At 41.2% G+C, this 25922-nt stretch overlaps 1 protein-coding gene across 19 annotated transcripts in view; it reads right to left on the reverse strand.

Annotated features, from left to right (window-relative positions):
* Positions 1 to 25922, reverse strand: part of NEDD4L (NEDD4 like E3 ubiquitin protein ligase) — a 198335-nt gene that overhangs the window by 88733 nt on the left and 83680 nt on the right. For 11 of the 19 annotated variants that reach the window (XM_075077889.1, XM_075077888.1, XM_075077893.1 and 8 more), the window contains 2 exons: positions 19930 to 19968; positions 17032 to 17085 (listed from right to left, as the gene is read on the reverse strand). In XM_075077889.1, the coding sequence (XP_074933990.1) occupies positions 17032 to 17085; positions 19930 to 19968 (93 nt within the window). Of the gene's footprint in view, positions 1 to 12092; positions 16970 to 17031; positions 17086 to 19929; positions 19969 to 25922 lie in introns of those variants that run through there. The other 8 variants (XM_075077885.1, XM_075077879.1, XM_075077887.1 and 5 more) reach the window with 6 other exon arrangements.

Here is a 25922-nt window from a genome sequence, read left to right on the forward strand (position 1 = left end):
TCTCTACTCCCTTATTTCATTTCTCCTAAGTTAACAGAAAACTAAATATCAAAAACCCGGCACAATGCAATGCTAATTCCCTAAGATAAAACCACATCCAGGTTTACTGTGGGGATGGCAACAGTAAGACACAGCTTTATTTTCAGTTCTCTCATTAAATATGAAGCAGGTATAGTTCGCTTTCACTTAAGATGTTTGCCTTAGGGCAGATGTTGCAAGGCCAAAAAGATGTTAAAAAATGGTGATGTCAGACAAAACCAAATCTATTAAGACCAGTTTCCCACATCTGAACAGTTACTGACAGGTTTGGTCATACTCAGCTAGTGTATCATTACCCACAAAGCCCACATCTGCAAAGAACACAAAATTATATTTCACTTGCTCAGTTAAGATCAAACGTTTTAACACAGTAAATTAAAAACATGTAATAGATCTCAAATAATGTAACCACAAATTAATTGATTTCTGAAAACCCCTTTGGTTTTGGCTTTAAGCATCAAATTGTAGCTGCTTTTTTTGCATTTCATACTTAACACATTACTAAAAACTTCCAGAAGTTGCCAGCATACAGCCTCACTTCAAAGAATCGGTAATCATTTGAAAATGGAAATACAATTGATTTCCTTATGAAGTTTTTATTCCCAGAATTGACTCACAAAACCGTATTTAGGCCCTGGATTACATCACAACTGATAATTAATTATGTTTCAAACTCTACTTCCATTATAATTCCTAATACTCCTCCTTTTACATGTTCATTTTTAGTGCTGTACGTGTGACTGCACACAACTGACTGGAGACCAAAAAGAGCAGCAATGTCAGAAACAAAGAGCGAGACTGACTATTTAATGGACATATGTTAAGGGATGGAAGTAATCACAGGGTTGGCGTCAGATTTGTTTTCTAAAATTCAGAATCAGAAGATTAATCTTGAAATAAAATGTGTATCTTTGAGGTGCTTCCCGAACCATAGTTACGTAACACTGTTCATCCTGGGATCAGGAGAAAATCGTCAACACATTTCTGAATGTAAATCAATAAAACAAGAAAATATTAAGAACATTAATACCTCACTGTCAAGGAAACAGCAGATTCGGCCTTTTCAGAGGTGCATCGGCCTGAGCAACACCAGGAAAATGCAGACACATTTGCACGTCTGCCTCAAAACAGTTTCTGCTCCCTGATGGTTGCTATGCAAATAGAAGCAGCGTTTTATTGAGAGCACAGACTGTCCTTTCAGATGAACAACCGTCTTCAGCACATTTTCTTCATGCGGTAGCATTCATTTACTGAATGTTTCCCACAGAGAAGTATGTTCAGAGAAAGCTCAGTTTACAGTTCAGAGTGGGGTTTTTTTCCCCTTTTTTCCCCAGAGCTGAATGATAATTCTATCTAGCGTAGGAGACAAAGCAGACAATCTGCAGTATGCTGCCAATATATGAACAACCCAAAATAATTTTTTACTTTAAAATATCAGAGAATTTAAGATTTGCCCAATGATTCAGAAAGACTGGTAATTGCAGAAGCTGACAGACATAATCCTGAGGACTGGAGGACCTGCTGCCACTTTTGAGGATGTTGGAAATTTCTGCATGCTCATCTGTCACTAGAGAACAGACTGAAAACATGGTAAATTGAGACCTACAGACTTGTTGCTGAGCAAAAAAATCCTGCAGCGTAGCTGTGCTGGCTGGCAAGCTTTCCTAACGGCAACCAGGCAATTCTGTGCTTTGAAGGTGTATTGTATCAGCTAAGCTTGTATCTCTCCCAAATTGTCCCTCTCCCCTCATCCTGTTTAAAAGGATTATTTGTTTGCTGCTATGCCTCGCGCAGGACTTTGGCTGGAACCGCCGCACTGCGATTACGGTTTGGGGTTTTGTCCCACGCACTGGCAGATACGTGTGCAGACAGTACCGACAGTGAAAACGCCCTCTGAGCAGCCAGTTTGAGCGGCTTCCATTTACCTGAGAGGAGCCTGTAAGCCGAAGCCCTAGGAATTGCTACGGCTAAATGTAAGAACAGGGTTGTACAAGGAAGTTCACGAGGGCAGCTTCGATCGCACTGAGGTCAATGGCAGGATTCCTAACAACTTCAGACTGGTCAAGATTTACCCACATACCTTCAAATCATACAAACCAGCCAAAATCTAATACCGCTGCCTGGAGCTTTGACACATGTGCATGACAAACACAAAAGTGAGCAGGACCTCCTAGAAGATCAGGCACAGACACCTTTTCTGTCTTCACTAAACAGTTTACAGAGGGTACGATCAGCTCTTTACAGGATGCAGTTCCTACCCCTCTTTTCCACCCAGCTCATTCGCATTTATATATTGGGTAGGTTTCACCCCAGCCTGCAGGGAACAGAAGCCTGTTCCTCTGACTCACTCGCAGCGCGGCCGAAAGCGAGTCACACGGCAGCACAGAGCTCCCGACTTCGGAAAGGACGTTTCCCAAGCCTGGAAGTGAATCGGGAAAGCTGATAATGTCACAAGTACTGTAAACTATATAAATAAATAAAATCCCCCAGAGCTACTCCGTAGCTTGACTGGTGTGCCTCGTAGGGTATCTCTTGCAATCCTCTATCTACAATGTCAAATATTACAAAAAATTACCACGTGTCTGTCTAGGGCTTGAAACCTTTATTACAGATGACTGAATTCTGGGAAGCTGAATGTGAGTAAACACACTGCTACATAACTGCAGGCTGCATCACCAAACACCCCGCACTCATTTCCCAACAAGTATAGTTCACTTGTGTTTATAATAATTCAGTGTGCTGGCAAGCACCCTCTGATAGAGTTTCTAAAAATAATGAAGTGTTAGTAATACAGCAGCTACAGCAGCCTCCACTTTCAAATCTTTGCAGAGAGTGCAAGACTCTGTGAGAGCTGAAGGAGATTCTGCTCAACTTTTTAACATTAAAGTTTCATTCCACTTTCAGGGAATTTGAAGCAAATAAATGTCTTGTGGTAATATGATTCTGTGAATATAAAACCACATCTGAAGCAGATTTCAAATAACTAAATGGGTAGCATATTTGTAATTTAAAGTCTTTACAACACTTAAGTACTAAAAGATAAATGTATTACTGCTAAAGTGCGCTAAACTCAAATTAGAGGAGTTTTTCGCTATCCTGGATGATATGTGCAAAATGTAATGGACATCATTCTTAGCTGTGATAGTAATGCTTTACATTTTATTTAGCAACATAAAAATATTTTAAATAACTGTCATTTAACATAATCCCTCAAATAGTATTGCTATTTCCACATCTTGATATGCTGTGGGTTTTATTTACAGGATGTGGAGTTGAATTAATTTTAAGAGCAGCAAAACTTTTTCCTTTTAAATTACAGACTGTTTTAAACACCCTCTTGAGGTAAAACTTAGGCTGTAACTTTCTCAAGAAGGATTATTATCAGCCTCCAATGTCTTGTTTGAAAGGATTTTCACCCTTGGAGGAATACCTTCCTTTTTAAAGTAGCTTGCTTTTGATAATAAAAGCATTTAAAATACCATACTCCAGAGCTTTATGCTTGTGCGTGTGTCCAGCAATCTGTTGAATACTAATGCAAATGCTGAATAAGGAGGCTGCTGTTGCCTTATTCATTATAAACAGTGATTATATAATATTATTTGCCGCTTAAAAAACCCCAACTCTTTACATAGAAAGATTAAGAATAGGAGACTTCAACAAGTAACTGAAAAGGCCAGTCAGGTCATATACATTTATAGCTGAATCTCTCTTTTACTGAAGATAAAAATCCCACCTTATAACAAAATTTATATTCTCCAATTCTTTTCTAGAATACATAAAATACAGCCTGGAAATGCTAGTCACCCAGGAGGTTATTCTTTTCAATTCAGGATGAAAGGGAAGACAAAGCTGTCTACCAAAGCAACTGAAAACCCCGAACTCACACCACAGGGCCCAGTGCAGTATGTCTGTCATTTGCACAACTCTTCTAATCAGAAGCAAGTTTTCCTTTTGCCTTTCACTCCCGACACACCGCACCCCCCTCGCCCCACGGCTCGAGGAGTCAGCACCTGAAAGACCTGGAAACCGGAATGGTGTTTGGCAATGATAATGCCTGGGCCTTTAACTCTAGAATTCGCTTTTCCCACATATGTAAGGCACAGCCCAGCCTTTTGCTAGGTTTATAATACCTTTGCTCTATTTAAACCCTCTGATAAATTTTTTCCTTTTTTTTTTCTTTATTCATTTTTTCTGAAGACAGAAACCTGCATGGTCATACTGCTGATTTTATTAATGTATTTTTCTGCATATAATTGCTGACTTTTGGAAGCTACCAATGCCATCCTGTTAGAAGGAAAACCAGACGCAAGCATCAGATTTTAGATTAATGTATGTAGTAATACATTTTACAATGAGATTTAATCTGGAAACCAAATCAACAGGATTGGATTTAGAATAGCTTTTTGAACCGGAACAGTCACAGAGCACGAGCACGCGCGTTCCTCAATTCTTCATTACTTGACAGCTTTTCTCAAATAGGAGAACATCTAAATAGTACAAAAAACAATCAAGGCTCTGTATCTGGTTTATTATCTGTAATTTTCTGTGGCTAGAGCTGTACCAGAGCGGCTCTGGCTGGCATCTTCAGCGTTAAGACTGTATCAGCGTTTCCATTATAATCTGAGGGCCTTATAAACTCAGCTTTAAAGAGATCACTGTGTACTGAATACGATTTTTCCATGCGGGAGCAAATACTTTATTACTGCTATTTAAAAAAGTGATGTTATTTCCAGCTCTTCTGCTCAAAGTTTTAGTCTGGTTTCTTTACAGAGAAATACCAACAGATACAGCTTGCAGGGAGAAAAACGCCTAACGATGAAGCCTAATAAAATCCAGAATGGTTTCCCGGGGAACTTTGAGAATGTGTAGGGACAGGGTAAAGACAGCGCTGCCAACTCTTGACTCTGAAAACCTGACTAAAAATTACATACAGATTTCTTGATTCTGCAAGCTACTTGCACATCACCTGCACTGTGCTATTTGTCCTCCGCTCACGTAAAAACAAAGAAACAAAAAGATAAGAGAACCCCCCAACCCAGCCTGCTCCTTGGTACTTCCCTTTTCGTGAAGCTGGCTTCTGCTCTGCACATGTCTCAACACGGAGGTCTGTCCCATCCAGGACGGGAAGATCTTTCGAGGACAGATGTGCCAGCTGATGGAAAAAGCTAATAAAGAAGGGTGCCAGATGATTTCTGGAGGGGAGAAAAAGGGGGGTGGGGTGCGTGTGTAGGGATTACACATGAAGGAAAGGCCCGAAGTGGGCTCTGACCTACAGCAGATCCCTGAACAGGGAAGGGCGAGAAGGACGGCAATCTGCAGGCACAGTCTGCTGTGGTCAGGGAGATACCTTCCCTTCCATGCAACCCAGAGGCAGGTCTCTTAGGAGAGAGGAGGGAATGAGAACTGATTTTGCCCTTGACAGAAAACCTAAAAAGACTTGAGGGATGGAATTCATCGCCTCTACCTGCAGATGTCAACAAAGTCCTCGTCTGCACAGGACAGAGGCTTTCCAGATAATCATCTCCGCTCCTTGTATAGCAAGTGGAGAGACAGAAAATTCATAGCGCTCTTCATTTGAGCTATTTTAAACATCTAGCTAAGGGCAACATGAATTATGCTCTAGAAATGCCTATTAGAGTCCAGACAGCAATTCCTGAAGTAGGTCTCCAAACTTAGACATGTGCAGTATAAAAGATAAAATCGTGTAGCACCAGTCCCGTGTAGCACTGGAAGAGAAAGCAGCCTTTTAAAGGTGCAGATCCCTTTCCATGCGTTCGTCTACTAATGCCCGTGTGCAGGTGAGCTGTACTGATTCAGCTTTTCTTAGAGAGCCTTGGGAAGAAACACCTGCTTCTGACATACGGCTTCTACCTGTTTTAGAAGACCTCTAAATTTTCAAGAACATGCTCCTGGTATAACGAAGGCTAGAAAACAAACTTGTCTTTTCTTGTTTCATACCATTTAAAATGCTGTACCGCCCTCAGTAGTTGCCTCTGGAAGGGAAGACGCAGGAACGGTTCTGCCTGGCTCAGCTACCAGCATCACGCGCTCAACGCCAGACGCGTGAATGCAGCCAGTGTTCACCTGCACGGGAGATGGCCACCGCGACGGATCGGCAGGAGGAAAGCCTCCAATGCTGAACGTGGTGTCACTCCGCATGTTCGATCTCAGTGGAGTGATGCTGGTTCTAATACCATCCCCATGGAAGCAGGCTAGGCAGATAGTTATATCTACGTTCCTTAGGAACAGGATTCATCCCATTTTGGTCTATTAATTCTTTGCAGTTCTCAGACATTTAGACTTGGTTCAGAAATTATAAGAGAAGCAATTAAACCTCTTTTCCAATTCAGAAGGACCACCATTTCCCATACCAACTCAAGTCCTAAAAATGTGTTAGTGTGGGGGCTAGTTAAAGATGATAAATGATGTTAAAATTAAGTGCTGAAGTCAAGGGCAGCCTGGTGAATGACCACAGAAAAGGGCAAGAGCAGCAACACTAAAAGAGAAAATTAAGATCTCTCTCTGTGGACTGCATTAACTAACCTGACACAAATAAACTCTTGCAATGGTCATTTGAATCAGGGGCAGGGGGGATCCCTTTTCATTTTATTTAATCTTAAAAGGTTTCCATCAGTTTTTTCTTGTGCTGATCAGCAATACATAAACCGCTTGGTGTCTCAGTACCATCTCAGGAAAGAGGCTTTCAGACTTTGCCGGAGTTTACACTGAAACACTGAAAGATATTTTTTTTCTTAATCAAATGGATCAGTTTATGTACAAAAAAAAAAAATCCAGAAAATGCAACCCAGAAGTGCATTTCATGCTAACCAAAATACGTCTCTTGTTTTGCAAATCACGCAGGTAAAAACACAGAACGATGGTATTCCTCCGCTGCCCTTTTTAATTGTCATACAATGGTACGTGCCTTAGAAATTAAGGCTGAGCCCAGGGCAAGCACAGACAATCGCTACTTGTCCATGAGAGCAAGGTCAGGTCACAGGATGGAATTGCTAGTTAAGAAATTCTTCTTTTCCAACCCACTATATCCAAGACAGACTAGAAGTCTGAAACAAATGGATAAGGAAAGTAAATAGTAAGGTAGGAATATGGCCTAAAGATGTGGCCAACGGAAGCTCCTCTACAAATTCATCATCCTCAAAGGACTGCAATGACGTTTATTTCACTTTGTTTTGCTTCTTGCAGTGAAGGCTTAGCTAGCCAACGGTGATTCAAATGTTTCTTCCTTGAATACCACTGTGCACAGAACACCACCTCCAGCTAAGGGAGCAGTGATCCACAATGCTGGGAGTGGTAACTCGCGAGCAATGATATAGAGAAATATAGACACGACCATGGAGTAGCACTAAAGCAGACACTTGCTATTGAAAACTATGTAATTTGTGAGACTGTCCACAGAATATATATTCAAGCTAGAAAAACCACGATGATTTTCATCCCTTAACCAGCCCTATTTTTTATTTAAATGTATAACATCTTTTCCAATGTGTAAAATGGAATAAAAGTCTATTTCCCTCATTTGAATTTTTCCCCCCAGCCATTAAAAAAAAAACATTCCAAGGCTTCCATATCATAGACTATGAATGTCTTGGAGCATGGTGTGTCAAGAGCTTTTGATGAAAAATTACATAATAGTAAATGCCAATCTATAAGGCAACTTAATTGGCATTCTTTCCCTCTTATTTGATAATGTATGATATACTATGTCATGATCACATCCCTTTTCTGACAAAATGCTGTCAATATATACAGCTGATGGGTCAGCTATATATAGTTTCCTGCATGGAGAATTTGTATGCATTTCTGAACATAAGTTCCTATCTATCTGATATTAATTCACAATCCAACTAAGGTACAAATATTGTAGAAGGGTTTCGCTGTGTATGGAAGGCCTATAGAAGTACTGAATTCTTTAGATGGACATTTTAATCCTGGACAGAGCAGAAACGTGCATCTTCTACATACAGTTTAACATTAGATATTATTTTAGTAACACTGTTGACACCAGAAAATTTTCACCAGCAGTTCCCCTAAATCTATCAGCAACCTCACGGACCTGCTTTCTCTTAGGTCAAACCCACAAATAAAGAATCCCCAATATGATTAAGCAGACTTGACTCATAGCTCTCCCAGCTGGATATAAAAGGGGACAGTTTGAGGTTTTAAATTTGCCTAGTAGCAGCAGTTCTCTGAGTGGATTGCTATCTATTCTTTGCAAAGTTTCGCCCTCTTCGAAACCTATTCCGAATCACAGGAGGTCACTAAGGTCAGAAGGGGTTATTAGCAACCTTTTTAGGCTGAACAGGTGTCACAGAAACTGAGAAAAATAGTGAGTGGAACGAAAGAACTAAGGGGAGCATTCATCCCCTCTAGAAAAAAAATAACTGTTAAAATCCATTGTGCTGTATCTCATAATATAATAATGCATTAAAATACATTATTATATGGTTCTGAATAAGCCTTAAGATTTTTTCTCATCTGTGTTGCAGTCATGTAATTATCAGTTGCTAATTACTAGTTTTGTAGGAGGATTCTAGCAAACAGCTCTGCCTTTCTCCGACACAGCTTTATTAACAAGAGTTGGCTCTGCTCTAGGTGATAAAAATCAGCCCTGATCAGAGAGCTCACCACTGACACATCTGAAGTCCGCTGCCTCAGTGATATGCAGAGGTCTCCCATGAAAGCATTTCCACTAGAACAGTGGAACTGGTGTCCCTTCCTCCCCCAGAATTCAGGGTATCGACAGAAGGTGAAGTTTTGAACGACCTACCGCAAAGGGCAGGGAAGGCAGGGAAGTGGATGTTACAGCCGCTGGGAGAGGCAGCAGCAGAGCAGCAGCACGTCCTTAATGCCATCGAGTCCCGCATTTTTCAGATGAACTTTTTGACCACTTCCCATAGAGCCCCTACGAAAGCCACCATGTGCCCTGCACGTGTTCACCCGTCCCTCCTTCCACTTTCACAGACAGGAAATTTTGCCGATGACAGCGTCTCAGCTAGCGTTCAGGCAACTGATCGCTGGTTTGCCGCACGGCGCCGGCCTGAAGGAGGCACGCATCTTAGCTGCCATGTGCAAGTCTTCTGGGCACGGTGCAACGCAGAATTCTGGCCCTTTGTGGCTGCTGAACTGCGTTTGTCCTTGCTTGCTCTTTTTGGTTTACGTGCCCCAGCCCCAGCTGACATCTTAGGAGTATAAGTAGATGCTCTGTACTTTCCACCAATATTTATTCTAAAATTATTTCTAAAAAAGGAAAATAAAAGCTGAGTTGTGAGAAATGAAGACTTGCGGAGGCAAGACTTGCCATTTCTCTTTGTTGAATAAATACAAAGTGCCCTAAGAAAATGTTGTAGTAGTAGTTTTGAATTATATTTTTATCACAACAAAGATGCCTTTGTCAGGTCTATAAAACAGTTGTCCAATACATGAGATTTTTGAAGTGTTTCCCACAAATACAGCTATGCACTCACAGACCCCAAATTATGAACAATGCGAGGAGTTGTTATATGCCACAGTGCATATACACGCTTAGCAGTAGCCTATTGCATTACATATAAAATATCACAGTAGTGAAAAAGAATTTGTAACAAGGCTCGCAAATAAAATTTTTCCCAATTGGACATAGGCTTATACTTTACTTAATATTTTATAATGACTTGTAATGAAATACATCCTGCTTGCCCAAAAACACTTCTGTCTAAAACAGAAGATATTTGAAAGGTCATAAACACTTGGTAGCAGTAGGACTGCAGACGCCCGCTTGAATGTTTTCACTCAAGATAAATAAGGCTGTAGCAGCTGCTGCTCACAGCCCCAGGCCCATGCCCTATATCAATCAAATACACACAAACTTGCTTAACTGGAAGAGTCTAGAATTTTTTTTTTTTTTTAAATGCAAACAACTATAAAACATGGTAACTTTTCCCCTCAGCTTAACAGAACAAATATTTCAGGCACACCCTTACTTAGCATCATAGGTCTTCCAAACAAACTTCTGTGGGATAGATTAAAAATGACACCTTGCTGAAGAATGTTTTATATGTAGACAAAATAAAGCAAAACTTTCACCAAAATGCTTTCATTCCCCACACGTCCTATGGCATCTTGCCTAGCCAATCACCCCTACCCACAATATTTCTGGGCTTACTACAAATATGAGAAAACGCCACTAAAAAGTTTTAAGTTTCAATTAATTCTTTATTTTTGAAACTTTTTTGCACTAAAGAATGCCAGTACAATTTGGACTGAGCGCCTCTGTGCCTGCCATGCTTCATGGCTGACTAAATTGATTTCACATGGTAACTAAAACTAAGAGCACATAGGAACAAATTTCATAATTCTCCTCTGGAAACACTGAAGTATGTCTTTGGTATGTGAATCATTACTGCAGCGAGGATCAAAGAAGTGACTCTGGGGGGTAGATCCTTCAGGAGAATGAGAACTACTGCAGAAACACTGGGGCACATTTCTGCGAGTTGCACGGATCTGTAAACCTCTGATGCTTTTGTATGAGGTTTGGCATACTATAGCTACTTATAGAATTGGTTACGGTGGTTCTCCATGAACAGCTAGTGTTGGAAAGGAACAAGGGATACGCAATAGGAAAGGGAAAAACCAAAATCAGACATACTACTTTTTTCCCCCATTTCATTTTTAGTATGAGATTTAGATTCATTTTAGTATGAGAACACTTAACATACTGTACTGCATACACGGAATTCAAATAAAGAAGAAAAATTGGTGGGGTTTCTGCATTCCAGAATTTCCTGCTGAAATGTTCTCAGGCTGGTAGGAGAGATACTATACACCACTTAACAAAATTGCTAGTTTGTAGGGACTGAAGTGAAACCTGTACTGGTGAGGGACTTTTTAAATTATTATTTAAAAATAAAACCTTAGGGATACTTTGTGGTTTTCTACTCAGAATGTCTACTGAAGAGCTGAAAAGGTTATACTGGAATTAACTTGGAGACTATCAGCTTTTTCACAGGAAAGCTGCAGAGTCATCATATGGCCTTGCTGCAGCAAGCAGCTGTCTTTCTGTGCTGCATTTCACTGAACGAAAGCGCAGGAGAACGAGAGCACACAAGCAACGAAGACCAAAATCTCTTCTAGTGAATCTGTTTTCACAGCTGGAGACAGAGCGCTTACCATTCTATATACAGCATCACCGAGCTTAGGAACTCAAGTGGGCAGTGTTAAATTGCACAGTAAAGCAATTTAAGCAAATGACTAATCTAAACCCTTAAGTCTCATTCCTACTTTGGTCTTTTAAAAAGTGACTTAAAACCACAAAACATCGATCTTCTCCCACTGTAACAAAGAAAAACCAGAATATGAATTTTGTTGTCTTAAAGCAAAATCAAGGCAAATACAAACAACAAGACAGTTTACTAAGTTGTGCCAAGCTACTTGTACGGTTGTTTGATCAGGACCCATGGCACACAGAAAATGGGACGTGTTTTTAATTTCCAGAAGGCCAAAAAAAAAAAAAAGAAATAAATTTTTATAAGATTTTTTCCTAACTTCTTGGTACCTTATCTGCTAAGTCAATATTTTGACTGGAATTATCATAAGATTTCTACAGCCTTAGTTACTATTGCATTACAATAGACATTTTGAAACTGTGTAGAAGTACACACGTATGCACATCATACTTAGAAGGTGTCGAAGTATTTGTTTTTAAAAACAGGGTGTACAAAGAATTCTTCATGCAGCAAGGTCTCAGCCAACTAAATTAACACGAACGCTTAATTTGCCATTTGAATGTTCTGAATTTTAAAAATCTTTCCAGCTGACGTAACACTGAATTAAGAAACATGTGTGACATTAGGATCTCAAAATACTACACTGGATGTAATCATAACTTAGAGCAAAGTTACGTTAGATTAGAAATAGAGATGATTCGTGGCTTGCTCCAGAGAAATGCAGAACATTCTAGCACTAACAATGGAAGTGCTTCTGTTGCCTCAAGTCTAGAAGCCTTTGTACGGCAATTTGGTATTTTACTAGCATAGCATACTCAGCATCATACTTACTGCGGTGCTGGCTGTTGTAGGACCAGGGGTGCCACAACCATCTTTACCAACAACCTGACTTTGTTCTTCAGGACCACGGGTCACAAGAATTCTGAAGTGCTGCTGCCTCGTGTTTTGATCTGGTCTGATTTTAAACAAGCATCCCTGCCCTTGAGGAATCCGCTCTACTGAATTGCTCCTAGATATTTCTGACCCACTCCTGCCATTTCCATGCAGTTCTGAATTTAATCCATCATCTGTGGGACTAGGTTCTTCTCTTGGTGGCTGGACAGGGTAGGAAGTACTTCTTTCCAGCCGTATCCGGGGATACCTGACCAATCTGTCCCCTTTTGTTCCAGTAAAACCGAAGTTATATTCGCCTCCCGCACCTGAACCGCCTGTCTGCGGTTGCTGTAACTGTAGAACAAAGAACTTTTTCCCTGAATTTGCTGACATATCTGGCACGTGTTGCAAAGACCAACGTCGGGGTTCAGGTGTGGGAGCATTACTTTGAGCCTCAGTACCAAAGGGTACTAGGGTAACCTGAGGCACATCTGCACTTGAAGCCCGATGCTGAATCCTCACACCACTTATGTTTAAACCTGAAGCTGCTTCATTTGCCTCATCTTCTTGGGTAGCTGATGAAGCATCCTCGCTCTGGTTATTAGAGGGAATAGTACGAAATATTCTACGATTACAGCAAACAGTTCCATTAATCTGTCGCCCTAAGTCTTCCGTCAGCCTGGGTGGAGAATTCTCAGGAGTCACCTCTGGACTGCTCGGAGAAGAGGAACGGTTTTTAACAGGGGATGCAAAATGCTCCCTGAAGTCTGAGAATTTACAAGGAAGCGTCTCCTCAGGAGATTCCAGGGCTGCGCACTCGTCCGCGCAGCCGTTCGCAGCCTTGCGCTGAAGGGAGATCTGCATTGACGAGCTTCTCGTTGGACGCACATCAATACTGTTCAGCAGCTGGGGAATAAACATGGATGTACTCCTTTTTAAGGAGCCCACTTCTTGCAAATCGCCGCCACCACCATAATCCGCTCCGTGTCGGGAGAAAGCGTGAGGACTGTTTCTTCTTGGCAAAGTGTGGAATGCCATGAAAAAGTCATCTTCTCTCTCCCGGTCGAGGATCTCTGATTCAGGGGCTGTGTTGCTTCGCCCAGAGCCAAAATGAAACCGCAGCCGATGGGCCATGGTTTTACAGAGAGAAGAAAAGGAGAGGGAGAACAGCAACAATTCAGGCACTGCCAGAAGTTAAAAACCAAAGACATAAACTCCAAGAAAAAGTGTCCCATCTGCCAAACTGTTAGCACTGCAGCCCTGATAGCGACAGATAGCAGAAATAGCCCAAGTGGCAAGCAGCATTCCAGGCATGATTGGGTAAGAGCAATCAGCGCTCCTACACACTGTGACATAGGGTAGGAGGGTGGGAGTCACATGGCCCGCTTCCCCCTCTCCAATGTGTGCTAGTGGGGGGGTCTGGGGTATTTTTTGGGGGGTTTGTTTTTTGTTTTTTGTTTTTTTAATGCCAGCAAGAGCCTGAAACAGCACCTTCACAGCTGCTCCTTTTCCATCAGAGAGGAGCGGCCCCAGCGGGAGAGCTCTCACAGCTGACTAAGGCAGCGAACACACTCGGCACTGCTATAAATCTAAACCACATCATATTCACCAGGCACATTTGTATAAAGCGCACACACAAAAACTTAACTACAACAAACCCGCTTCGATTTAGTGTTAAAAGTTTAAGTCAACTCCACACGCAACTGAGAAAAATTATTTCAAGCTTAACATTTGGGTGTGTGTTACAGCATTAGGCTATCATGGCAGAACATGAATAAATATAGCACGGTTATGCTTTCAATTTTAACTGCGCTCATAACATGATTAAGCAACAAACTTCTTGCCTTTAAAAAGCCACAACTTCTACATTGTCCCTATGAACGCAACAAAACCTACACTGCCCTGGCGCAGTCCCTTTCAATAATTAAAAATTACAACAAACAAAGCAATCGTACATATGGCAAAGATTTCTCACACAATAAAACCAGCAGAAATGTGCAAGATGGCAGGAGACAAAGTTCTTTTTCAGTTTTACCAGGCAGTAAAGACGAGTGAAAACCGGAGGCGGGTGTTGCATGTCGTTTTGTACCGATTTGTCTTAAACACCGTACAGAAACTCTGCCCATTGCTGGCCAGCCTCCAGCGAGAAAGTTAGCAATATTACCACGAGTGTGACTGCCAGCACGGAATACAGTTACGCGCTCCGAGAGCCAAAAGACCTCAGAAGAAGAACAGACAGACAGGATACACCAAAACCTAAAACAAACCCCCTAAATGAGGTTGATTACAATGCAGAAACTCAGTGGTCTGAGGATACTCACATCCGAAGTGTGCTCACAACAGCACTTGTTAGCCATACCAGAAAAGAAACCCTGTTTAGCAAGAAGCGTAGCTCCATTTCAGTACATGGGCATTTGTTCCCTAGGAGAACTTAAAAGCGTACGTTTTGTCAACAGCCTTAAAAATCTGTACGTGGGGGGTCAACACTCTATCCAGACATTTAAACCTCTGCTTGCAAGCAGCTTGTTTTCAAAAGACAGAGAATGACCAATCACAAGAGAAATGGAAGCCTAGACCGATAAAACTGCCAACAGACAGCACAATCCCCTATTGTTTTAAGTGGACTATGAGCCAACACGATGAAAAACATGAATAGCTTCTACACAGTAACAGTACTGTAGATTGCCTTATGGAAGCACAGGTGCTGGTATTATTTTATCTTATTTTTCAGATAGATAAAACACATTATCCAAGGACACAGGCTCTCTTTGCACTGAAGATGAAGCTTGCATCATACATTCTCTATTTTGACTGGGGGATAGGAAGGAAAGGGGGTACTGCAAAGACAGAAAGTGCTTTGATAGTTTGGGAACGCGAAGAAGAAACAAAGTTCTTGCAGTGAAACCCATGCAAGTATTGACAGTGAGTATGTCAGAGTAAAGCCAAAATAATCAGTTCAATGCCTCCTCATTCTGTAAACATAACCTGATGGAAATCTGCTGCTCTAAAAGCCCCAAGATACTTGCTTTGCCAGCAGCTGAGAACACCTTCCAAAAGGAAAGCAGGGGCTCCTAAACCACAGGTCGCTGCGTTTGCAGGGTGGTTGCGAGGCCAAGGGCAGACTGGAGGAACAAACAGAAAACTGTTCAACAACGAAGTACCACCAAAACTGCCAGTATAAGGCCAGTACTGCATACAGGAACTTAAAAAGCTTAAGCAATATGTCTGAAACGAGGATATCAAAACTGTCATTTCTCAGCTGTCACCGCATATAGAATTTTTTCCCGAACCGCCACACCATTACTGTCCACAGGAACATCCCCGTGCATGCCGCTGCCCGCTGCGGGCCAGAGCGAAGCCTCTTCCACACGCTGCTTGGTCCTCCACGCCAACGCAAATGTATTCCAACATGCAAGCCACAGAGTAACGTCAGCACAGCCCTGAGGCCGGGCTTACATACTCTGCCTCGCAGTTACGGTTACAGGATTTCTGCTTCGGCATTGTCTCCATCGGCTGCCAATGGAAGAGGACCTTAAAGCAGGGAAGAACTGACCGATGGTCTCCTTTAAGCTCAAAACGTACAGGACAGTTTTAATAGTGCAAGTGGTCATTATGATCATTGTATGTCAATAAATATGCTCACAGTCAGCCCACTCTAAATACATACTGTCACGCATCTACTGATTTACTGCCTCCTAAAGGAGGATTAATCATTTGGCTGTGAGTCCTTTTTTTCCCCAGAAGATTACAGTTTATGTTTTTCTTTGCTCTACATTTAACAGGAAGAGAGAGGAAAGGAATATATTTTTTTAAGACAGATGTTTCCCTACTGGGGTTTTTTTGGATAAAAGGATCTTCACAACACTGGTCCTAATCTTCACAAAGCAAACAAGTTTAGTAGAGATTGTACTGCACCCAACCAAGAATATGTAATACTTGTTCTCATAAAGAGATGGAGTTACAATTTTCAAAAGGCAAAAAACCCCAAGAAAGTCATTCGCCCAGTATGCCACTGCACTGGCATACTTAACCTCCTATGTTCAGAATGACAGTGTCACTTATTCCATGTATAGCTGTGAGAAAACCTTTTCTACTTAATCATACTTCATCATAATTCACAGTGAGGGTGGTGAGGCGCTGTCACAGGCTGCCTGGAGAAGCTGTGGATGCCCCATCCCTGGGGTGTTCAAGGCCAGGTTGGACAGGGCTCTGAGAACCTGGTCAGTGGAAGGTGGCCCTGCCCGTGGCAGAGGGTTGGAAATAGATGATATTAAGGTCCCTTCCAACCCAAACCACTCTGATTCTATGGTAACAAAGGAAGAAGCAGTAAGATGTTGGAAGACTTCTCTAGAAGAGCTACTTCATCAGACAAATTAAGTTCAAGACTAAAAACACTAACAATGCGCTGGGCATTACAAGGCAGAGAACCAACAACGCAACAGAGCATTATTTTGCCATTACCTTAAACCTCCATACGCCCACACCTTGAGTACAAGGTGCAGCTCTGGTGACCACATCCCAAAAAAAGATGCAGAAGTACTAAAAGCTACAGGAAAGAGACACTACAATGATCAGAAGATGAAGCAGTTGCTTTGTAACTAAAAGGGTTGGGACTTCATCAGTTTGCAGTGCAGAAGCCTGAGGAAGAGTACGAAGAGGTTTTCACTGTCAGAATACTGGTTTAAGAAGGACCATTTTGGTCTGCCCCAGCATGGTACTACTTTTGTGTTTAATGTTCTGTTAGTCCCCAAACCAGATGCCTTTTATGCTTCTTTCTGCATTTCTTGGCACACTTAAACAGCAGACAAAAACACGCCTTTAAGATGTGCTGTATTTTCATCACCCATGTTACACGGAGCCTTGTGATTAGTCAAACACAATCAAGACAAGCACTCACCAATCTGTTTTCATCAAACACTTCGAACAGGAGACGATGATTGGTTGGGTTTACCTATAAGAAAATTCAAATAATGCCACTTTAGGGTCATTACCTTGATGATAACAATATACGAACAAAACGTTCGCACAGTGAGCAAACAAAGGCAAACAGAACAGGACTAACAGGTTTTATGTAAATCTTTAGTTTTACTTAAACTGGAGCACTAGGACACACTGTTTCTAAACCCTGCTGCAACTAGAAATAGCCAGGCAGTTAACACAGAAAGCTCTAATTTACTGTGTTCAATGCAAGGCAGTCACTGCGTTTCCCTTACTACAGAAAGCTCCGAAGAGAAAAGGCATGGCTGCTGCGCCCGCCGAGCTGCACGCAACCACACGGCCGAGAGGAATTTGGAGAGGACATGCCTGGGCAGACCACGGCTGCTTCTCCCTCATGTCACCCCACTATGCGCTGCACCCAGGCAGGGCTAACGGGGGCTTCAGCTGCCTCGAGCACACCAGCAAGGCTGACTTCACCCCAGGAAAGGTGGCCTGGCCGAAGAGACAAGCCCTCTGCTTGGAAACAAGTCCCAGACTGGACTGACTACCAGAGCTCCCAGAGTTTTTTTCCTTCTACAGCTGCAAAGCTCAACTAAAATGTAGGGAGCAAGAGTTTTACTGTAGTTCTTTCAGAATTTCACAATCATCTGTATTTCAGACTATCGCTCACCATGTCGAGCCCATTTATCACACAGGCCTGTGGAAAACCCAACAGAAGTCTCTCCAACACTTGAAAACAGCAAATATACCTCCAGAAAATTGTTTACACTGAAGTAAGCTTAAGGAGAAAGACTGCCAACATTTAAAAGGAAAAAAACAACGAAAAAAAAAAAAAAAAAGAACCCTGGCTGGAAGGCAAAACAGCCACTATTAAATAAGAAAAGAGTTCTGTAGTATTTGATCCGCTTGATCTATTTTTTCAGAAAAACTTTATCAGCTACTATGTCCAACTTGTTTAATTATGAAAATTCAGAAACAATATTCTGGAATGGACTGATAGTTCTGTGGGGGTGGCGATGGACTTCCCAGGCTTGAGAAAATCAGAGATTTGCGACACAAGAAGGGTATGCATTACTTCATATATTCACATTACTGGTTAGGATTGTCAGGATGTTTCAACAGAGCTTCTAGGAACTATATCTGTAGTTTAAGCAGCACAAACTGTGGCAGTTTTATGTATTCTCTTGTGCTGGGAAAAGTAAGTTATTAAAAAGCATGCCTTGAACAGTACCGGTTAAAATTATAAGCACAAATATACGTAATGAGCTTGCTTAATCCTGAGTAAATGTATTTCACTTTAAAACACATTAATTTGTGCCTTACAGTCTGTCTTACGACTCCGCATGTTTATGAGACCAGTATTCATACAGGTGGAGGTGAGGTCACCCATTTCTGAATCACTTATGTGGTCGGGATCAAATCTGGGAGAGCCTGAAATGCCTTCAGGCAGATAAACAGTCGAAAACTTTACTTCCCCTTTCTGTGCGATGCTCGAGATGGTAATCTCCCCATATAATTTGTCCTCTGCACTGAAGGCACCGGCATTTGAACACTCCACCATAAAACGCTCTCTTGCTAGGGTCACGACTCTCTAGTAAAATTACAGTATTAAAATTCCTCTGCATTTTTACAGGTAGGTAGCTTAAATTACCCCATGGTAGAGACAGCTCTATAATGAGAGGTGTGCAAGCATCAAAAACCATTGTGATGAAAATAGAAAGCCTTCAGCCCAGTTGTAATTTAGTGTCTAGACAGTTCCTATGGACGCTGCATAACTTAAAGCGTAAGTCCATATTTCGCCCTCTGAGTACATTATAAAAATAAAGATGCTTCATTAGATAAAGATTATTTTAGGTCTATGTCACCCAGTTGCAAAACCTAGAAAATCTATTTGGTACATGTTTAAAAATAAAAATTCCACTTAAACCTAGAAAACCTGTGTACTATTAATTATATTGGTGGGAACTATCAATCTAAAAGATCCTAAAAGCAGGACAGCCAACTAAGGCTCTATAAAAAAATGTTCGATACGATACCCGTTTTTAACAACCTACAGTGACATTTTTTCTCAAACAGCTGTTTGAGATTACATTTTAAAAACCACTGTAATTCTACCTAACCTTCTTTTGTGAAGGTTACGGCTGTTCTAAAATTAAGTCGTCATTCTTTGGAAAAATACTTTCAGAAACTAAATAACAAAGTTGTTATTGCCCTTCTCATTTATATTAAGTTGGTTTGGATAATCACTATTTTAACTCCTCCTTTACTGACTTCAGGTATCTAAAATTCTTTTTTCTGATAAAAATCACTCCGTTTTAGTTATAAGTTGCTTTTCATTTTAAGGAAGATCTAGAAAGATTAAAATGAAACTACAAAAAAGAGCATATTTTGACCTTTTTGGCAACTAACATAAAGGCCAAGAGAAATTTTTCTATCTTCCTTATCTACATTTATACTTCACTATTTTTTGCCATGATAACTTACATTTCATACAGCTCTCGGAAGTAACTCCGATTACTTGCCACTGCGTTAACATTTTAAAACCACAGCAAACATGCTCTGCTAAAAATACTTTTTCATATAAAAAGAATTTTAGATTTGTCAGATGAATTAACTCTAAACTTACTCTAAATAAAATCTCAAATGTTAAACAGTCCATTTTTACTTAACCTTACCCCAATTTCTGCTGATCATTCCATCACTACAGAAACAGAAGACCAATTACAACTGGACAAGCATTTTTTTATGTAAACATATAAACAACAAATAAAATATAAGCTTCTTCGCAACTTTATAAAAAAACCATGCGATTAATTGTACATGTTATAATAATGATCGCAAGTAAAGGGAAACTTACTCTAAAATAAAATTCTTCATTCCATTTTGGATTCAGTGTCTGTAAAAGAAACAAACATATTTACATACTAAAATTGCTTTAGGTTTGATATTTTGCAGTTGTCAAAATATGCATGCAAGTGACAATTTTCTAGACAAAAAAAGGAAAAAAATGTATTTTTAGAAAGTTGAAAAAATATTGCCATCAAATTATTTAGAAATTCTCTGAGTAAACCAAACGTGGGAGGATATTTGAGTCAGATGATCCTAAAACAGATTTTAGGTATAAATAGGGTTCTGAGTAAAATGCAAATCACTGAGAACCTATCGAAACGAAACCTGAAGACATTTCATTCTCAAGATTCATTTAAACCCAAATGAAAAAACAAAGTATTTTTCAAACACAAGGACAACTTTAGGGCTACAAAAATAAGGAGAGATTTACACTGTAAATAAAACAGGAAAAAATGGAAGTTAGTTCCTTTGAATAGATGTGATATTCTTCCTAATCTCCCCCAAGATCGTGGAGGATTTTTATTTTGTTTTAATAACCTGAATAAAATATGCATATAGAATGCCATCTGAAGGGAGCTCAAGCATGAAATAATAAATTGATAAAAAATATATTAGAACTACAAACATTAATATTTTGGGCAATTCAAATTTGGCAATTTCAAGTTTAAAAACAAGCGTGATATGTCCAATGGTTTGGTTTTCAAGCCAAATCATTCCCTCATTCTCTCACATAGCAGAGATTTACCAGAAGAGCTGACACTGAAAATTGGCTCTACACCCACCAAACTTTTGTCAAAGCAGAGAAGAATCTTGGCAGTTTGTCTTAACTCCTTGATATATATACATTTATCCTGTCCAGGACACAGTGGCTCACTACACTGCATTTCTCCACAAAATGGAAACACAGGAGTCATAGTGTAGCTCAACATGCACTCGTACAACCCACGTCATGCTGACAGCTGTACGTCCTCCTGTCCCCTTCAAACTGCGCCTGAATCTCAACCCAACCTATGTGTAACTAATTATCAATGAAATCAAATACTGGAACATGGAAAGGCTGTTCTAGAAAATTTAGGGGGGAAAAAGGAAGAGAAAGGAAATAATACCATTTTAAAAATCAAACTTTAAACCTATATAAACTACTGTGCAGGTAGGTAACGGCTGTACTCTCAGAAAAGTTTTACCGGTTTATCCTAAACAATCTTATGACAGAGCAGGGAACTATTTCATGCAAGGAAAGACCATTGTAAAGGGTAAATGAAAAGAATCAGATGAGTATAGCTGAAGGGTAGGGATGGGGGCTGAGAGAAACTTCCAGCTTTTTTGCCTTAAGGAGCACAAAGGTATTCAGTAAAAAAAACCCACAGCTGTTATTGGCAAGAGAAGTTCCATTTAATTTATACAAATGAAGCACGGTCTTGTACAGAATTTGAGTGCATTACTGTCCATCAATAACGCATTAGTTTTGAATGCTGTTTAACCACAAATACAAATTTCAGGAAATATCTGATGTATTAGGCAGCACAATTTTTGTTAAATGCCCCGGTAACTGGCAGAAACGTCTTCCACCTTTACAAGTCAAACAACCAGTAGGTCAAGTCAGAAAGTACAAACACCAGAATCCTAGCAAAGGAGAAAAACATTTGTAAAGAAAGGCTCCAGAAATAAATGCATGAATAACTTCATAAAGGATATTAGCAGGGAAACAACAACAAAAAGTCTCATCAGCAAAAAGAGCTACATCCTAAAAAGGGCAAGCATTGTACAGATAAAGAACTGCCAAGAGTCAAGCTGAGTTAGATCTTCCACAGGATATTAGAACAAACACAGAGAAGGTTTTTCAGCCATATAAATAAAATAAGAACACTGAAAGACATGATGCTACTAAGCAATGAAGCTCGATGGGGAGACATATTTAGGTATGGAAAATTATGTTTAACGTTACATATGGGAAAGGCAGAACAAGAGGGATTGCGACGACGACAGAAGTTGTCACAATGGGTGTAGAAGTGAAGTCTTCAGAGCTCAGTGCAGTCAAACTGAGGGAACTGGGTAATCTGCATCCGGACTTTTAAGGGAACTGACGCATGAAGTCACAAGCCTAGTAGCAGGAATTTAAAAAACAAACTAAGCATCGAACAAGACCGTAGGAGAGCAAACAGCAGATAGAGCTGCTTCTGCTGCAGAAAGGAGAGAATTCCTAACAGGCCATTCAAACGCAGCTCCGAAAGGGAACACAAGGCATTTATCAGATTTTACTGCTGGAATAACTAAACGTGTGGAGGGAGGTAAATCAAAACCAAAAGCCTCAGAAATTCAACATTGCTAGATCATGCCAGATGAATCTGAAATTTTTCTGATAACTTCATTTTTTTCAAAGTAAGGAAACAATGTGCATTTAATCCCTTAGGCTGTAACTAAGCACTTCATAAGGCTAGGTCCAGCTGTACAGTAGGATACGTATCAAGACAACTGCACGGGGAATGTAGAAGGAGAATAAAAAGGGGAAACCGCAGTCCCTCCTGCCTTCTCAGAGGCGCTTCCCGCAAGACAGTGCCACACAGAAAGCTACCCATTGAACTGAGGAAGACAAAAACGAGTAGAAAAATAAGAAGCTAGTGAAGGGTTAGATGCTGTCATGTTAAAGTTACAGAGTGGAAGGAGATAACTGGCAGTGTCTTTCAGAAACACTCCTGAGACTGATTTCGCTCAGTATTTTTTGTTAATGATTTTAACTCAAAATCAAGATATACTAAGGATGTTTGCTGTTTATGAAACAGAGATGGCAAATTGCATAGGAAGAATACTGCTTTGAGGGCAGAAGTCTTGAGATGAAATTTAACAATTCAAAACAGAAACAACTAACTGGAACTTTCCGTTAGATGAGTTAATATTACTATTATGGAAATGACTGAGGAAGTCCAGGCTCTAAGTGACAGTTACAAGAAACAGTGAAAAAAGGCAGATGCAGTCCCAGGAATACATCATAGAATCGTTTAGGTTGGAAAAGACCTTTAAGATCATCGTGTCTAACTATAAGCCTAACACTGCCGAGTCCACCACTGAAGATGGTGATCACCATCTCGTCCTCAGTCCTCTGCTTACGTTTGGGCTGTGGTGCGAACTTTGTCCTTTTCCTTCGGAGGGCAGCACTAAAGCCATGAGTTTCTCTCTTCCTTGATACAATCAATACAATACTTTCACATCTCTACTACTTTTTTTTTAAATTTGTAGTGGTCTTCTCAGAGGCTTTCTTATTCTCCTTTCACAGGGATCCAAGGCTGGAGAGTACTACTTCAGATCAGCAGTAATGCTACGACCTTATTTCCAATCTAATGCTCTCATTTCGACCTCTCCTAACTTTTTGCACTACAGACATTACATTTCAAATGTGTAGGAGCTGAATATGCCACATCTTTAGTAATCATGCCTTTACACCAGCAACATCCTTCCAGATAGGAAAATGTTATTAGAATAAGAATTAAGAAATTAATTTTAAAAATAAATACCTTAAAAGAAATCAGAAATTGGGTAAAACTCTGGATGTGATCATCATTATTTCCTAAGAAGCAAGGGGGACAAAAATAAAGTCCTATATCCGTGTCACCCTTCCTGTTTCCTCTCCCCCCATTTCACAGACTTCCTGCAAAGGATTTCTCTCCAAGCCAAAGGACCCTTGCACCTGCATGACCTGCATCACATCCGCTCTGCTATCGTAACTGCCCTGAGTTTCGGCCAGCTACGGAACTGTTGAGGATCTCCAGAGGTCCCTTCTAACATCTAAACCATCTAGGCTCATTCTTCCATTTCACTGAAGTGGAAGGTGAAAGATGAAAGTCTCCCGCCCATCCTCAGGCACTTGCAGTTAACAGAAGCTGCCATACTGTTTTAAGACAATAAACAAGCACTACAAGAACTGGACTTGTCTAGACAGTGTTTTTTCAGTAAGCCATTATTCTTCAGGAATCCTGAAGTATACATTTTGCAAACAAGCCCAGGTAAGCGCCCTAGTGAGGCCACACCTGCAGGGCTGCATCCAGTTCCGGGCTCCCCAGTTCACGTAGGACAGAAAACTGCTGGAGAGACTCCAGCGGAGAGCTGCGACAACGATCAGGGGGCTGAAGCATTTCCCCTCATGAGGAAAGGCTGAGAGACCTGGGCTTGTTCAGCCTGGAGAAGAGAAGCCTGAGGGGGGATCTCATCAATGCTTATCAATATCTGAAGGGTGGGTGTCAGGAGGATGGGCCGGACTCTTTTCAGCGGTGCCCAACGCCAGGCCAAGGGGCCACGGGCACAAGCTGGAACACGGGAAGCTCCACCTGAACATGAGGACAAACCCCTTTGCTGTGCGGGTGCCAGAGCAGGGGCACAGGCTGCCCAGAGAGGCTGTGGGGTCCCTTCCCTGGAGACATTCACCCCCCGCCTGGACGCGGCCCTGTGCCCCCTGCTCTGGGGGTGCCTGCTCCAGCTGGGGGTGGGACGGGGTGAGCTCCAGAGGGCCCTTCCAATCCCCGCCATTCTGGGACTCCGAAAGCGAACGCACAGACTGTTCATAGGGTGCAAGTGTTCAAACGTCTCCAACTTCCACCGAGTTCTCTCCAGACAAAATGAGTTGCCCAGTTAGTAGCTGGTAAAGTCTGAGCCTGCATCGCTATTGATCCAAAGTTACTACAGTGGTCCAAATTATTTTTTAAATAAGAAAATAAACCTTCACCTACATTAATTTTATTCTTTTCATCTACCCTTCATAAGGTAAGAAAGATTCATCAGTACACAGACGCAGGTGTACTGATTTAATAGTTTCTCATGAATATCGCCATTCCATAATAAGGCAATCAAAGCCAATCTCGTACTTCAGCAAGAACACTTCAGTTGGGGATTCTGTAATAGCCTGAAAATGGCCCATCAAGCCTAAGCATTTTCCATTCATATGATTTCAGGAACAGGACTTGATCCCATGCAAAGGCACGACAACAAGCACACCCCCTACAAAAACAAGATCTGCATATCGTAGGAAAACCTCCCACATACTTGTACGGAATTGGCAATAAATCTTGACCCCATTTAAGGAAACTAAAGGTGCCACAGTTCACATTGTTACTATAGCAACAAACTAGGCACTCCTTTTTGGAAAAGTTAACATTTTTCCCACAAATTTTGATGTTTAAAAACTTTACCAAAAAAAAGCTAGATGGGCTATAAAGATCGTATTTAAAAGGAGTCAATGAACGTAAAAACCAGGAAATCTTTAAAAATTACTTTCCAACTCAGCGCTTGTCAGGCCGCACCTGGAGTACTGTGTACAGTTCTGGTCCCCTCTATATAAAAAGGATGTGGACAGGGTGGAAGGCGTCCAGAGAAGGGCCACCAAGGTGATCAGAGGACTGGGAAGCTGCCGTAGGAGGACAGGCTGGGAGAGCTGGGTTTGCTCAGCCTTGAGAAAAGGAGGCTCAGAGGGGATCTCATCCCCGTGTACCAGTACTTAGGGGGTAGCTACAAAGAAGATGGAGGTTCCCTTTCTACAAGGAGTCCCATGGAGAGGACAAGGGGGAATGGACACAAGTTGCTCTTGGGGAGATTCCGATTAGACACAAGAGGAAAACTCTCCACAGTGAGGACAGTCACCATTGGAATAATCTCCCCAGGGAAGGGGTTGACTTGGCCACGTTGGACACCTTCAAGAGTCGTCTGGACAGGGTGCTGGGCCATCTTGTCTAGACTGTGCTCTTCCCAGAAAGGTTGGACTAGATGATCCCTGAGGTCCCTTCCAGCCTGGGATTCTGGGATTCTGTGATGAAACATGCCCTGGGTCCTGTGAAAAGTTTTGCTTGAATCTTCCATGCTTCCAGGATTTCATATCGGTTTTCTTATGACACCTAATGTTCTGATTTTAGAACAACATCATTCTATGTTGTGTTTTCAATAACAAAATTTTCCTCACTATTCTGTATGGCAATAATCATTTCAGTTGAATCATTGTTGATTCTAAATATCTTCATA

Source organism: Phalacrocorax aristotelis, chromosome W, assembly GCF_949628215.1.
Source record: "Phalacrocorax aristotelis chromosome W, bGulAri2.1, whole genome shotgun sequence".
NCBI classification, from domain to species: domain Eukaryota; kingdom Metazoa; phylum Chordata; class Aves; order Suliformes; family Phalacrocoracidae; genus Phalacrocorax; species Phalacrocorax aristotelis.